This window comes from Equus caballus, chromosome 22, assembly GCF_041296265.1.
Source record: "Equus caballus isolate H_3958 breed thoroughbred chromosome 22, TB-T2T, whole genome shotgun sequence".
NCBI classification, from domain to species: Eukaryota; Metazoa; Chordata; class Mammalia; order Perissodactyla; family Equidae; genus Equus; species Equus caballus.
This window is the reverse complement of record NC_091705.1, coordinates 21,555,560-21,568,882: the sequence shown is the minus strand read 5'-3', so window position 1 is coordinate 21,568,882 and position 13,323 is coordinate 21,555,560. Positions and strand designations below refer to the sequence as shown.

Genomic DNA, 13,323 nt, shown 5'->3' with positions numbered 1-13,323 from the left:
CAGCGAAGTCCTTCCTACACACACGCTATTTTTGTACCATCACTCTCTCCTTCCTCTCCCCCTTCCCCCTACATTCACTTACTTCCTGCTTTTCCTCCACCTCGGGCCCAGCTCTCAAAGACTTGGGCCCCTCCGGCCGGCGCCCACCCCAAAGAGGGGCCTTCAGCTGTGGGGCACAGGCCGCTTGGCAAGGGGCAAAAGGCAGACCCCCCGCCCCCGTGTCCCCCTCCACTCCCCCACGCCTTCCCCGCCTCCAGCCGCTCCCCAGCGGGAAGCAGGGACCAACCGCGGCGAGAGTCCGAGGCCAGGGGGGTCGGCCACAACTTCCCCAGTCCACCTTAAGAGGACGATGTCGCCAGCTCGCGGCGCTGACCTTAGGAAAACAAGTTTGCGCTAAGTGGCGCGGGGGCCCGGCCCCTGGGCAGCCCCCGGCGGCGCTCCCCCCGCCTTCCAGCCCTCGAGGGCGGCGCAGGTCCGAGCCCGGCGGGCGGCGGGAGGGGCACAGGCGAGGGGGACGGCGCGGGGCCGGGGCAGCGGCGCGGCTTCGCAACTGGCACATTGTTGGAGCCCGAGGCTCGTCCAGTCCGGAGCCGGGCGGGCGGCGGGGGCGCGGGGCCGCCGGTGCCCTCGCTCCCTCCCCGGGCGGGCGCCAGGCGACAAGGTGCCGGCGCGGCCGAGCCCGCAGCCTCCCGGGCGGGCAGGGGGAGGAGGCGGGAGGAGGCGGGAGGGGGCCGGGCTGCCGGGAGGGCGGGCGCAGCGGCCGGACTGTGGGCCGGAGCGAGCCGAGCCGCCGGCGCCGCGAGGAGCCCGGGCGGGGCAGGTGGGCGGCGGGGGTGGGGGGACCCGGCCGGGCCGCCCCTCGGCCGCCGGTGGTGCCCCTCGGCCGCGCGGTGCGTCTCGGGCTGCGCGCGCCTGGCTCGCTCGCGCTCCCCCCTCTCCCCGCTCGCTCTCCGCGCCCCTGGCTCTCCGCCTGGCTCCCCCGGGTCTGTTTCTCTCTCCGGCCGTCCTGGCTTTATTGCGCGCGCGCTCGGGGTCTCTCCCCCTCCTGTCTCTCGGTCTCTCCCGGGAAGGGGGAGCTCTCCGAAAATCGTGGCGGTGACGGCAGCTCCTAAGCCGCTCCGGGCGCCCGTTCCGGGGAGGGGGGGGGAAGCCCGGCCGGGAGGGGAGGTGGGGGGGAGAGGGGGGAGTCTTAGTCATTTCCCCGCTCCAGCCTGCGCCCGCCCGAGCGCGCACTCACGGCCGCTCTCCCTCCTCGCTCCGCAGCCGCGGCCCATGGAGCCCGCCGGCCCGGCCCCCGGCCGCCTCGGGCCGCTGCTCTGCCTGCTGCTCGCCGCGTCCTGCGCCTGGACAGGTAAGCACCCCCTACGCTCCACCGCTGCCGTCCCCAAACTGCGGGCTCAGGCCTCTCAGACCGCCACTGGGAGCCACTGGGATCCTCTCGGCTAATGTCGAGCAGTAATAGGGGGAGAAATGCCTGTAGCCAGGGTTACAGATGCGGAAACTGAGGCCCAGAGAGGGCCAGCGACTTGCCCAAGGTCACACAGCCAAGGATAGAAGCTGGTCTCTCTGCACTCTGAGTGTGCGGCACTGTGCCAGGCCCTGGGACATACCCAGATGAGTTGGTTCACCGGGCCCCTGCCCAATCTGACGGGAGGGGCAGGCTGTCAGCCGCTTTCAGAGCAAGGAGCCCTGTCTTCTCTAGAAGCTCTTTCTCAGGACCTGTTTTCCACACGTTTGACTTTAGGCTCCGAGAGAGGGAGTGGGGGCAGAGGTCCTCCGATACTGCCTGGGATGGAACAGAAACAGGCTGGTGCAATTAGGGAAGAGTGAGCTCTCCCTCTGGTGCACGGAGTAAAACAGCGTTAGCCTGTGTTTGGTGGAGAGAGGGGAAAGGAGGCCCGGTAACCCTAGGGTGAGCTGCTGTGAGCAACAGATCCCGATGTGAAAACACCGTCGCTTGTTCAGTGGTTGCCAAAGCCCCTGGTTGGATGGTCTTGCCTCTTGCTTCTCTCCCAGCCGGCCCCCCACTTCCTCCTGCCTTCCCCAGGCTTTCCAGGCGGCTGCCTGCGGTTCAGGTGGTCCATGGGGCTGTACCTGTGGCTCTGAGCAAGCCTTTCTGTTGGCCTGCATCAAACGCCTGCTGTCTCCAGCAGTGGGCTCTGAAGGCTGCCCTGCCGTGTGTTCGCCAAGGGGTGAGGTCACCATTCAGGAGTCCTGCTTTTTAAAGGGGTTTTGCAAAACCACGGTCTCCTGGGAGGGCGTGGGGGCAGAGAAACGGCATTCAAGAGTTGGGGTGGGGGAGAAGAATGGGACTTGTTTTTTGAAGCTGTGTTGCCAGCAAAGGGGTCTCTGCACCTCCCTCCCTTGAGGAAGGAGGTAAAGATGAGCTCAGTATCCACCACCCCCCCTTCTGCATTTGCCTGGAGACGGGCAACCATCTGATAGCACCGAGAAAGGGAGAGCTAGCAAAGAGTGGGTGGAGGGAGAGGTGGGGGTGGACAACAGCTTCTCTCTGCCCTGCAGTTTCCCCTGAGCCCCGGGAATCCACATAGGCATCCTCCTACCGCACCCCGGAGCTTTCAGTTACAGTTGGGTCCTTGCTGGGCAGAAGGAAGCACTGATACATTTCGTGTCTCTCTGGCGAGTGGCATCTCCGATCTGCTCCTTCCTGCCTGAGCCAGCCATTTACACCCTGCACAAGTCCAGGGCCTGCCCTGCCATCCTTCCTGGCCTGCAAATGCATGAGCGGCTTTCAGAAGTGCTTCATTTTCCTGAAGCGGGGAACTGGACCCAAGTTAATTTCTAAATGTCTATTCCAGACCCTTCTCCACCCAGGACCCTGTGATTCAGGCCCTGGCAAATGAGCTGTGACGCTGATTAACAAGTGTTCGGATGGGCAGCCTGCCTCTCCTGGGCCCTGGCTGGGAACACCAACACCCTTCTTGTGAGCAAATCTCCCCCTTTTGCCTATAAAAACAATCTGTAAAACGGTAAAGATTAGGCCATAAAACTTCCGTTCCAATCCATTCAGCATCAATAGCCTGAAAAAGTGGGAGCAGCAGAGGGGCCAAGATTAACTTTGAAATAAATAAATCTTAGAAGGTGAGAATAAATTTCTTGGTTGAGGGTGGTGGGGAAGGGATGAGGTGTCCCCGTCATAGCTCAAACCTCCCAGCATCCTTCGCTCTGTGTTCTACGGGGGGGGGGGGGGGTCCTGGTCACACGCCAGGCCCTGGCATGGAGTTCCCTGGTTTGGCTGAAGGATGGGGCTTCAGGCCCCTCCCTCGGTTGCTCCAGGCGTGAAATTTATGACAAAGCAGAAGAGAGGCAGGACAGAAGGGCAGAGAGGTAGAAGGAGGCATTTGTCCAATTTTCTAAGAAAATGGATTTGTTCGAGTGAGAAACTCAAATGTCAGCTTTGGAAGGCAGCTTGGGATTGAATGACGACTGGTGTCTCAGCAGAGCTGTCAGCCCGGGAGGCGTCACATGATCGCTGTGGCTTCACATGATCGCCGTCTGGAGGGGGCTGGTCGTGTAAATTATCTTGGTTGGGGAGGCAGGGCAAGAAGTTTCTCAAGATTGGTTTCAGCACTAATGCTGCCAAAGGGAAATTCTAAAAAGATGCCAGTAAAGTCACCAACCTATGTTCTTGGAGCCAAACAACAGGTCTGTTTCGTAAAACAACTTTACTGAGGGAGATTCTGAGACTGGGAGAAGGGCAAGGGTCCGGGGCTTGGGGATACCTGGGCAGCCTGATTCTGCAGCAGCTGCAGTGCCTGCCACTGACCCTGCAGGCTTCTTGCTTGGTTTCCGGCTTTGGGGGGACAGCTAGGCCCTCTGGTGAGCGCCTGGCCCTTTGGCAAAGGGTGACATGCTGGTGGCTGTCTGTACTTTCCCAAGTGGTGAAGTTCCTCTCACTTCCTCTTTCACAAGAACAGGTAGTGGGGTGCTTTGGCTCCAATGGGCTCTGCCTGTTAGAAGGTCCTTTCGAGCCTGGCGTGCTCTGGGTGCTTTCTGGCATTAATTATTCCTTTAGCAACCCCGTGGAGAGGAGACTCGCACTGTGATTCATTCCCGTCCTTGCAGTCATTCAGCACGTAGGACGTCCCAAAGTGAACCATATGTTGGGAGAAGTGGGGAGGACCGATGATGGTTGAGTGTTGCTTGCGTTCCAGGCTGCACGCACAGCGTCTTTCTGTGTGATCTCATCAGGCAGCGAAGCAGAGCACAGTGGGCTGTTATTTCCCCATTTTGCAGAAGAGGAAAATAGAGTCCAAAACGGAGGAGGTGACTTGTCCAGGAGTGAGTGAGTTTTGTATCCCAGCCTCCTGGCTGGGTGGCCTCTGAGGGACGAAGTTCCCTGACTTAATAACAATTCCTTAGGCCAAGCTGGAGACGGCGGGAGGGGCCCCTTCAGGCTCAGGAGCTGGTTTGTGGAAGGGTTCCTTCTGGGGCAGAAGGTTCTAACTGAGTCACAACGCTTCTCTGAGAGCGCGCTGAGGATGGAGACCCTGGCAGCCCCTTGGCCCTCACAGTAACGACTCATGGGAGCCAGCGATGCTGCTCCTGTCAGAACCCCCCCACCTGGGCCGCCGAGCTCTGGAGCCCCCAGAGCTGGAATATTCCTCCTTGCCTCTTCCTGGTGCCCTTTGCGACAGATGGAGAGGGGGTGAGTGAGAGGAAGGAGTCTAAAACTGTTGTGCGGATCCCACACGCGCGCGCAAGGCTTCCAATGGCTCTGTGCGACAGGTTATTTTCTTATTTGTAGTCTTGGACTGATGGCAGGCTCCCCCCCCCCATTTCAAATGTGCTCAGATTTCTGGCCTGTCAACACAATCCAGAGCATGTCACTCCCCTGCTCAAAACTGTTGAGTGGGTCCAAGTTTTCTTTAAAAAAAACCCAAACTGTAACGGGGCCTGGGTTTCCTCCCTGACAGGCCTTATTTCTCAGCCCTGGTCTTTTCCAAAGAGCTGGCCTGTTGAGATGCTGCAAGGTCCCCAGGCCGCCTCCCCACAGGCCAAGCTTTCCTGGCTACTCAAGCCCGTTAGCATCTAAAAGACCCTGAGGAGGCCTGCGGTTTTGGAATCCCAAGTTGGAACCTGTTTACTCCAATGTTCCCCAAACATATGAATAAGAGGCGTTTGGTTTGTGTAACACCCATTAACATGCGGCCTCACCCAGTTTGGGAAATGCTTTTGTACAAACCCATGCCCTCAGCTAAACTCTCACATCTCTGTGCCTTTGCCTATGCCGTTCCTGTCATCGGAGATGTCCTTCCCTGTATCTCCTTATCTTCCGATGTCCAAATGCTCCTCATCCTTCGTGGTCCAATTTGTGCTGCCCTGTGTTCCAAGGGGCCTCTTCCTCCCGAGCCCTCCCCTCAGGACTTTACCTGCCCTGCTGAGGCTGCCTGTTGCTTTCTCCCTGTTTGATAGCCACAGGCATACACCTTTGACTCTCACACCTGGTTGGCATGGTGATTCTGCAACCTTAGTGATCATTAAGCCTCTCTGTGGAGACGGCACAGCCGAGCGCCGAGTCGCAGGCTTGAAGCCAGGCCCCCTCCGTGTGAATCCCAGCTCCCCCTCCTCCTCGGACAGTGTCCTGCACTTGTGCCTCAGTTTTCTCATCTGTAAGACAGAGATGACATCAACAACTCTGTTTCCAGGATGAAGTCAGTTCCTGCCTGTAGAATGAGTGAAGCCAGGCCAGGCATGTGGCCGATGCTCGGTACCTATCACCCAATGTTGTCATCATCATTGCTTTGTTCTGCCTGGATCTCCTTGTCCATGGAAGGGGACTGACTTCTGTCAAGCGCCCAGCACAGCTCCCTGCACATAGTGGGTCCTCACAAAATGACAGAAGTTCTCGAGGGAGCGAAGGTCGTCCTGTCTGATGTTTTCCTGTAGCTTTTGTGCCGCTGGGGGATGGACAGGTTCAGCGGAAGCCGGCGAGTGAGATTGAATTGTTGAATTGTCTGTTACCAGGACTGCACGCTGTGGGCACAGCCTGCCTCTAGGTGTCTCTGTCCTGATCCACAGGTCTGGAATCTTGGATTCCCAGACCCGGGAAGCTGGAGGGGGCCTGAGAGAGCTGGCAGTCCAGCGCCTCGTTGTGAAAACTGCAGCCCCACGGCAGGCAGGAACTCGCACACAGATCCGTGGCAAGGCCTGGGTGAGACGCCCAGCCCCCGTCGTCCGGGCCAAGGCTTTTACCCCCTGGGCTGGACTGTAAGTTTCTATCGCTAAAGCTGAACATCTGGGGCCGGCCCAGTGGTGCAGAGGTTAAGTTCGCATGTTCCACTTCAGCAGCCCGGGGTTCACCAATTCGGATCCCGGGTGCAGACATGGCACTGCTTGACAAGCCATGCTGTGGCAGGTGTCCCACATATAAAGTAGAGGAAGATGGGCACAGATGTTAGCTTAGGGCCAGTCTTCCTCAAAAAAAAAAAGCTGAACATCTGACAGGACCTGTATTCCGTGGGAAAATGCTGAAGTAATGATAACGAGAACCATCATTTCCGGCCACTTAGTGGGCTCAGCACCTGTTGTGTGTCTCCCAGTGATTCTCACAGTTACCCTGGGCAATGTGGACAATTATTATCAGATCCGTTTGACCAGTGAGGAAACGAGGCTCAGAGAGGCGGAGCAACTAGCCCAAGGCCACACAGTAAGTGGCAGAGTCGGAACGATGACCCAGATCAGCTTGACCACAGAGCCCCTGTGGTTAACTAGACATTGCTTAACCTTGTTTAACAGGTAGGGAAACTGAGCCCAGGGGTGCTGGCATCTTGGTGCTCTTCTCATATTTCTCTCCATCGGTGTCTTCTTCCTGGAGGTGGACAGAGGTGGCGGGTGTTCCCAAGATGTGTTTCCATCCCGTGCTGGAGGAGGAAGCCTCTATTTTCACAGCTGAAATGTTTTCCCGATGACCCTGGGCGTTCCTGGGACAGCTCTTCCGAGGGAGCCGTCTGCAGGATGCACTCTCCCTGCCAGGGGTCTGCCAGTCCCTCAGTCCAGAGAGATGCAGCAGAGCGAGGGGGAAGTCGGAAAGGATGCAGAATTGGTTCTTTGTGTCTGTAGGATTTCCTGGCACATCCATTTGGGGGCGCAGGGTGTCCGATGGCTGCAGATGAGTGCCAGGAGCCAGAGATCAGGTGCATGGATCAGGAGGGAGAGGGGAAGAGGGAGTGAGCGAGGAGCCTGCAGCCCGGAGGGCCGGCCTGCGCCGGGAGGGGGCGACGATGCCAGGGCCGCCTCTTTTGCCCCCATTCTTCAAAGCTGACAGTGTCCTGCAGAAACGGAAGCCCGTGGCGGAAGGAAATAGGCACTGTGCTGGGCGCTAGCTGAGCCTTCCATCCCTGCTGTCTCTTCCTTGTCTTTTTATTTTGGAAAATTTCAGACATATGCAAAATGAGAAGGAGTGGCGGGGCAAACCCAGCTTCAACACTGACCTTTGTTCCTGTCGCACCCGCCCCTCAGCGTGCTGGGGTGGGGGCCAGGGTAGGATGGGAAAGCAAGTGTCGGATCTCAGGATCACTTCATTCCTCAGTACCTTGATGTGCTTCTCCGACATGCACTGCCGTCTAATCCTTGCAGTGAGCCAAAAAGTGGGGAGTCCTGCACCCCCATTTTACAGATGAGGAAACCAGGCTCCCCAAAGCCAAGCTGGGCTCCTCCCAAGGCCACATGGCCAGTGAGAGTTAAAGCTGGATCCAAGCCTCAGTTTACTCTTAAAACCACTTTGCTGTCCTTATTATGGTCATTTATAAATATTCATTCAACAAATATTTTTGAGCATCTCCTGTGTGCCAGGCGTGACTGTACATGCTGGGGATACGACTGTGAGCCAGACAGACAAATATACCTGCTCTCACAGACCTGATGCTTTAGTGAGGAAGATAAGACAGACCCAAGTAAACATTACATCAGGTGGAGACAAGTGCCCCTGACAAGTGCCGTGAATAAAACTAAAGCAGGATGAGGGGGTAGAAGGTAGAATGGGGACAGAGTGAGGGCCTCTCTCAGGAGCAGAGGCCTGGATAAAATTGAGGGAGCAGCTGTGGGAATATTGGGGGAAGAGCACACCATGCTGAGAAATAGTAAGTGCAAAGGCCCTGAGGCTGGAATGAGCTTGCTATGTTCCAGGAATAGCAAGGAGGCCAGTGCAGGGAGAGAAGGGAGATGGGGTGGGGGAGTTAGGAGAGGTCGAAGCCAGACCAAGTAGGATCTGGTTCCTTGAGCACCTGACACTGAACATGTCGGGCCATGTGGTAGGATCATAACTCTGTACATCATCTCATTTGGTTCTCACCACAGTTCTGTGAGATGGGAAATGTTATTATCCCCATTGGACAGGTGAAGAGACTGAGACTCAGAGAGGTGAAGTGACTTGCCCAAGGTCACACAGCTTGTAAGTGGAGAGCTAGGATGGGCGCCCAGGCCCATCAGTGCTGTAGCATCCTTACTACTTTCCTGCTCCCCCTTCTGCCCCTTTCTGGCTCTTCACCCACAGCAGCTGGAGTGAATCCAGTCCTCTTTGGTCCTGCTCCAAACTTCTCAGTGGTTCCCACACCCCGTGGAATAAAATCAGAGTCCTTACCATGGTCCATGAGGTATGGCATCTTCTGGACCATGTCTCTCTCCAGCCTCATCCTATACCACACTCACCTTCCTCCCTGGGCTTCGGCCACCACTGCCTTCTCTCTGGCCCTATATGCGCCAGCTTCCTTCCCACCTCAGGGCCTTTGCACTTGCTGTCCTCTCCTACAGGGACACCTTCCCTGGCCTTTACTTCATGTGGGTTGCAGCTGCAATCTCACCTCCTCGGAGATGCCTTTCCCAACCACTCCATTCTAAAAGAGGGTCCCCCTTGTTAGTCTCTATCATGGGGCCAGATTTGTTTGTTTCCCAGCCCTCATGGCCATCTCTATATTGGTTTCATTATTTCAGGCCTGTCTCCCCCACTAGGATGGAAGCTACATGAGAGTGGGGCCTACATCTGTCTTATTCACTGCTGGGCCTGGCACAAGGGCCTGGCAACAGCACTCAGCTCATACCTGTTGGCTGACTGAAGGAGCAGCCGGGCACTGAGACGCCCATTTGAGGAGGAGGCTCAGAGCCGTGACGCCACACAGGCAGTAACGCTGGGCCCAGAGCAGAGCTGCGCCCTAACCACTGCACAGTCCCGCCACTGTGGCCAGGGCCATGACCGTACCACAGTCCTGCCCGTCCTGCTGTCACAGGGAGCCCTAAAATATCAGGAAACACAAAAGTATCAGTACCAGCCGGGGTCGGGGGAAGCGGCCAGGACACCCCCGCATTTATACATAACATTCTGGCTCCACGAAACTGCTTGCCCTGGTGTAGACACCAAGATGGGCAGGCAAACCCTGAAACATGACGTAGTTAATGGGGCTCAGTTTGGAGGGCCCAACTGAGGGTCAGTCTCCCCCGAAGGGTCCTTCACTGCACAGGCCGCCTGGTGCGATGGGTGAGGACGTGGGTGGAGTCAGGTCACTCCGCAGCCCCGTGGGCTTGGCCAGGTGGCCGTACCTCCCTGAGCCTCAGTCTTGTCCTGTGAAGGGGGGTGTTGACAGCCCTCCCCTGCTGGGTCCCTGCAGAGGTTTGGTGAGGCCTGTGATGTTCCTGGTAATGTCGGTGCTCAATGCTTGTTAGCCGTCGTTACTGTTACTGCTATTGTTGTGTGGTCATCATTTTATGGTTTGGCCTCTAAAGAGCAGGTGGAGCTCCATCACTTACCAGGGGGGAGACCTAAAACCCACTATGCCCCACTCTGGGCCTCAGTTTCCCCTTCTGTGAAGTGGAGGCTCAGCTTGGCTGCTCTCCTGCAGGTCCCTTGCAGCTCTGATGCTCCAGCCTGAATGCCCAGTTGGCCCTTCGTCTTGATGACACCCCAGGCCCCTCTCGAGCAGGGGAGGCGGTGGAGGGGCACCCACTGTGGAGCACATTCCTGAGTTTGAATCCAGGATGTGCCGCTTACTCGCTGTGTGCTCTGGAGCAAGTGTCTTTTCCTGCTCTGAGCCTCAGTTTCCCCATCTGCAAAATGGGAACACTACCGCTGTTTCCTCCCACACGGGGACTATTGAGGGTTAAGAGAATGAAGAGCTGTGGAAAGGGCTCTTGCGAGCTGCAAAAGCGCTATAAAAGGCATCGGTGAGTAGTGTCAGCTTGGGGAGAAATCGCATTGGAGACTGTCTGCTTGTCGGCAGCAGCGTAAGCTGAAGCCTCGGCAAACGTGGTTTAATAAATGCACATCACTTTTAAGGGGCCCTTTATCTCCACTGGGAAAATGTGCACGTCCTTGGCAGCCCGAGATCCAACAGCCGGAGCTGGAGGGGACCCCGTCAGGGGAAGCGATCACACACGTGCTCCCACGGCAGACGTCTGTGTTTGAGCCCTGCCTCCCGGGGTCTCAGCTGCCTCACCTGTAGGAGGGGCTGGTGACAGTAGCGCTTGCCTCCCCTGGCTGTCGAGACGGCTGAATCAGGGCCTCCGGTTACCTGGCCTCATCCGCACGTGGTACCCACAAGAGCAAGGCGGGCAGCACCAGGCCTGTCCTAGAGGGACGGTTGGTGCCCAGAGGTTGGAAGGACACCACTGGGTTCTCAGCCTCTCCAGGACTCACTTCCAGGCCTCAGTTTCTCACCCTGCAAAATGGGAAGGGGAGAAGAAGGCCCTTAGGTTGTCGAGGCACCAAGGGCAGTGGATGGGGACTTTGGTGCCCCTGCATGGTCTCCTGGCCTCGTCTGGTCCCCCAGGCCTGGGAAATATGAAGGGTGTTTACCGCACACACATCCTGATGGGTCTTCCCTGCTGCTTTGCAAGCATTTCTTCATCCCCTCCAGGCCTGGTGTACACCCAGCGAACGCTCACCCTGGCCTCTGGCCCTCCAGGCCTCCATGCCGACAGTGTGCTCAGCCCGCTCGTGGGTCCGGCCCCGGGTGGTCACGTTGGGGGAGAGCTGGTTCTGCCTCAGAGAGAAGCCTTAGCTTCCCAAGCTTAGTCTGTGGCCATCTGTCACCCCTCATCCCTCAGCATCCGCTGCAGGTGACGGCTGCCCTGCCCTGAGTGCTCCCTGTGCCCAGGCCGGCGCTGACTCTTCACACGCCTTAGCCCGGGTCATCCTAGAACAACCCTAATGTTATTATTATTATCATCATCCCCATTCTGCAGATAAGAAACCAGAGGTCCAGAGGGGTTAAGACTTTTCCTAGGGCCTCGTGAATGGCAGAGTTGGAACCCAAACCAGAGCGTACATTAACCAATGCCAGGCACTGGTGTAAACCTGGAGGGTACTTCAGGGAACAAGACTAAGTCCCTGCTCTCAAAGTTTTGTAAGTGAGTCTCAGATAGGGAGATGGATGCTAAGGAAATTGACAAGTACCTACATAATGTGTTGTGTGGTGGGTGATACATAGAAGAATAAAGCAGACCCAGGGGCCTTGAAGAGGGTAGTGGTTTGTACATGTGGCCAAGGAAGGCCTCTGAGATAGGCCTGAAGGGGGTGGGGGAACCATAGTGTGGATACCTAGGGGATGAGAGTGCTAGGTAGAGGCAATGGCAAGTGCAAAGGCCCTGAGGTGAGTGGAGAATCTGGGCTGATTGAGAGAAAGGCTGCAGGGCCCTGGGGCCACCAGCAGATCTCTGGGTTTCCTGCTGAGTGTGTGGGGCCTGCAGGAGGGTTTTAAGAAAAGGAAGGGTGTTACCTGGCTTCGGTTTTAGAGGGTCCTCTGGGTGCAGGGGCAGTGCGTGTTGTAGAGAGGGGAGGTGGAGGCGGGGAGGCCAGTTTGGAAGCTGAGACGAGGATGCAGGTGAGGGACGGTGGTGCAGTAGAGGTGGCAAGGAGAGACCGGAGTCTGGCCATGTCTTGGATGTTGAGCCGGCAGATGCCGCTGATGGATCGTGGGACATGGGGAGAGGGAGCCGAGGAAGGAGCAGTTCCCAGTCCAGCTCTTCTGCCCTCTGAACGGCTGACTGTGGGGGAAAGATGGCGGCACCCCCTTGTTTCAGGGAGAAAGTGGAGGCTTGGAGAAAAGTGACTTTGTCAAGTCACCCCACTAGGGACAAGACATACAGTCTTCTGGCTCCGGAACCCGACTTTAGACTGTCTCAGCACCTTAGGAGTTTACCTGCTACCTGGAGGGGCCACCAGGGTCTGCCCTCTCCCTGCAAGGCTATGGCACAGTGTCCAGTTCCCAGAGCTGCCTAAAGCGGGGCAGAGGAGAGAGTACCCCAGGCTGCTGGGCCGCCCCCACCTTATTTGCAAGGCCACACGTGTCCCCTCTTTTGCTGGCTCCAGTGCAGGTGGTAGTTTCTACGGCAGCACCCGGGGCGTCCCCACCCAATGCCTTTATCCCCAGTAGACTGCTCCTGTGATGGCCTGCTGTTCAGACGGCCAATGACTGAAGCCATCCTTTAAGTTACCAGCTTAGCCCAGTTCCAGGCTAGCCGTATCCCAGCTTGCTCACAGCCAACCAGCATGTCCCAAGGACTCTGCCCTCATCCCTGGCCTGTGCAGAGCCCTTTTCTCCCCTCTGCTCCTTTGCTCGTGTGGGTCCCCCCTCCTGGAATGCCTTCCCTTTTCCTCAGCCTCTGTCAGCCTTCAAGACCCAGCTCAGGGACCACCGCCTCCAGGACGTCTTCCCAGATCCCACCCCTCTTCTAAGACTCCACCCCCAAGCTTCTTCTTCCTTACTGATTACCCTGCAAGTGGGTCATCGCCCATGTCCAGGACTCTGCCCCACATGACCAGGGACCCATCCTACTCAGCTCTGTGTCCTGTGGCATCTAGGACAGAACCTGGCAGCAGAGTGAGGTTTGAGAGGGCGTGAATGAATCAGCCCGACTCCAGAGGAAACTCAGTGCCTGCCTGTGGCTGTCGGAGCCCTGGTACACCTGCACCGGTGCCCTGTGCTTCCCCCTTGGGAGCTGCAGGGTCCACATCACCATCTGCCTGTGCAAACCCCCATGAATCCAGCCCAGGGATGCTGCCTCCCGCCCAGGGTCAGCTCCAGCAGGGCGGTTCTGGGCTGGCTGCCTCACCGCTGTGCCCTGGGGCTCACTCACAGTAAGCAGGTGCTCAGAAGCTGAGCCTCCGGTCAGGGGCAGCACCCTGGGCCAGGGGCCACGCGGGACCGCGCCCACTGGCAGCAGATGTTGGACCTGAGGGAAGCGTCTCTGCCGCCTCCTTCTCTCAGCGTCCTTGTGTGTGCGTGGAAGCTCATACGTGCCGGGCACGTTCACAGCTGGGCACAGACACAGACACGGGTGTACAGACACAGAGCGGGGCACACAGTCGGT

At 57.8% G+C, this 13,323-nt stretch overlaps 1 protein-coding gene across 5 annotated transcripts in view; it reads left to right on the top strand.

Annotated features, from left to right (window-relative positions):
- The first annotated feature begins 240 nt into the window (after positions 1 to 240).
- The window catches only part of SIRPA (signal regulatory protein alpha), a 44,626-nt gene continuing 31,543 nt past the window's right edge, over positions 241 to 13,323 (top strand). Inside the window, exons 1-2 of one of the 5 annotated variants that reach the window (XM_070247587.1) lie at positions 241 to 472; positions 1,264 to 1,351. In XM_070247587.1, coding sequence (XP_070103688.1) covers positions 1,273 to 1,351 — 79 coding nt within the window. In that variant the 5' untranslated portion in view covers positions 241 to 472; positions 1,264 to 1,272. Of the gene's footprint in view, positions 473 to 507; positions 662 to 727; positions 984 to 1,263; positions 1,352 to 13,323 lie in introns of those variants that run through there. The other 4 variants (XM_070247588.1, XM_023626238.2, XM_070247590.1 and 1 more) reach the window with 4 other exon arrangements.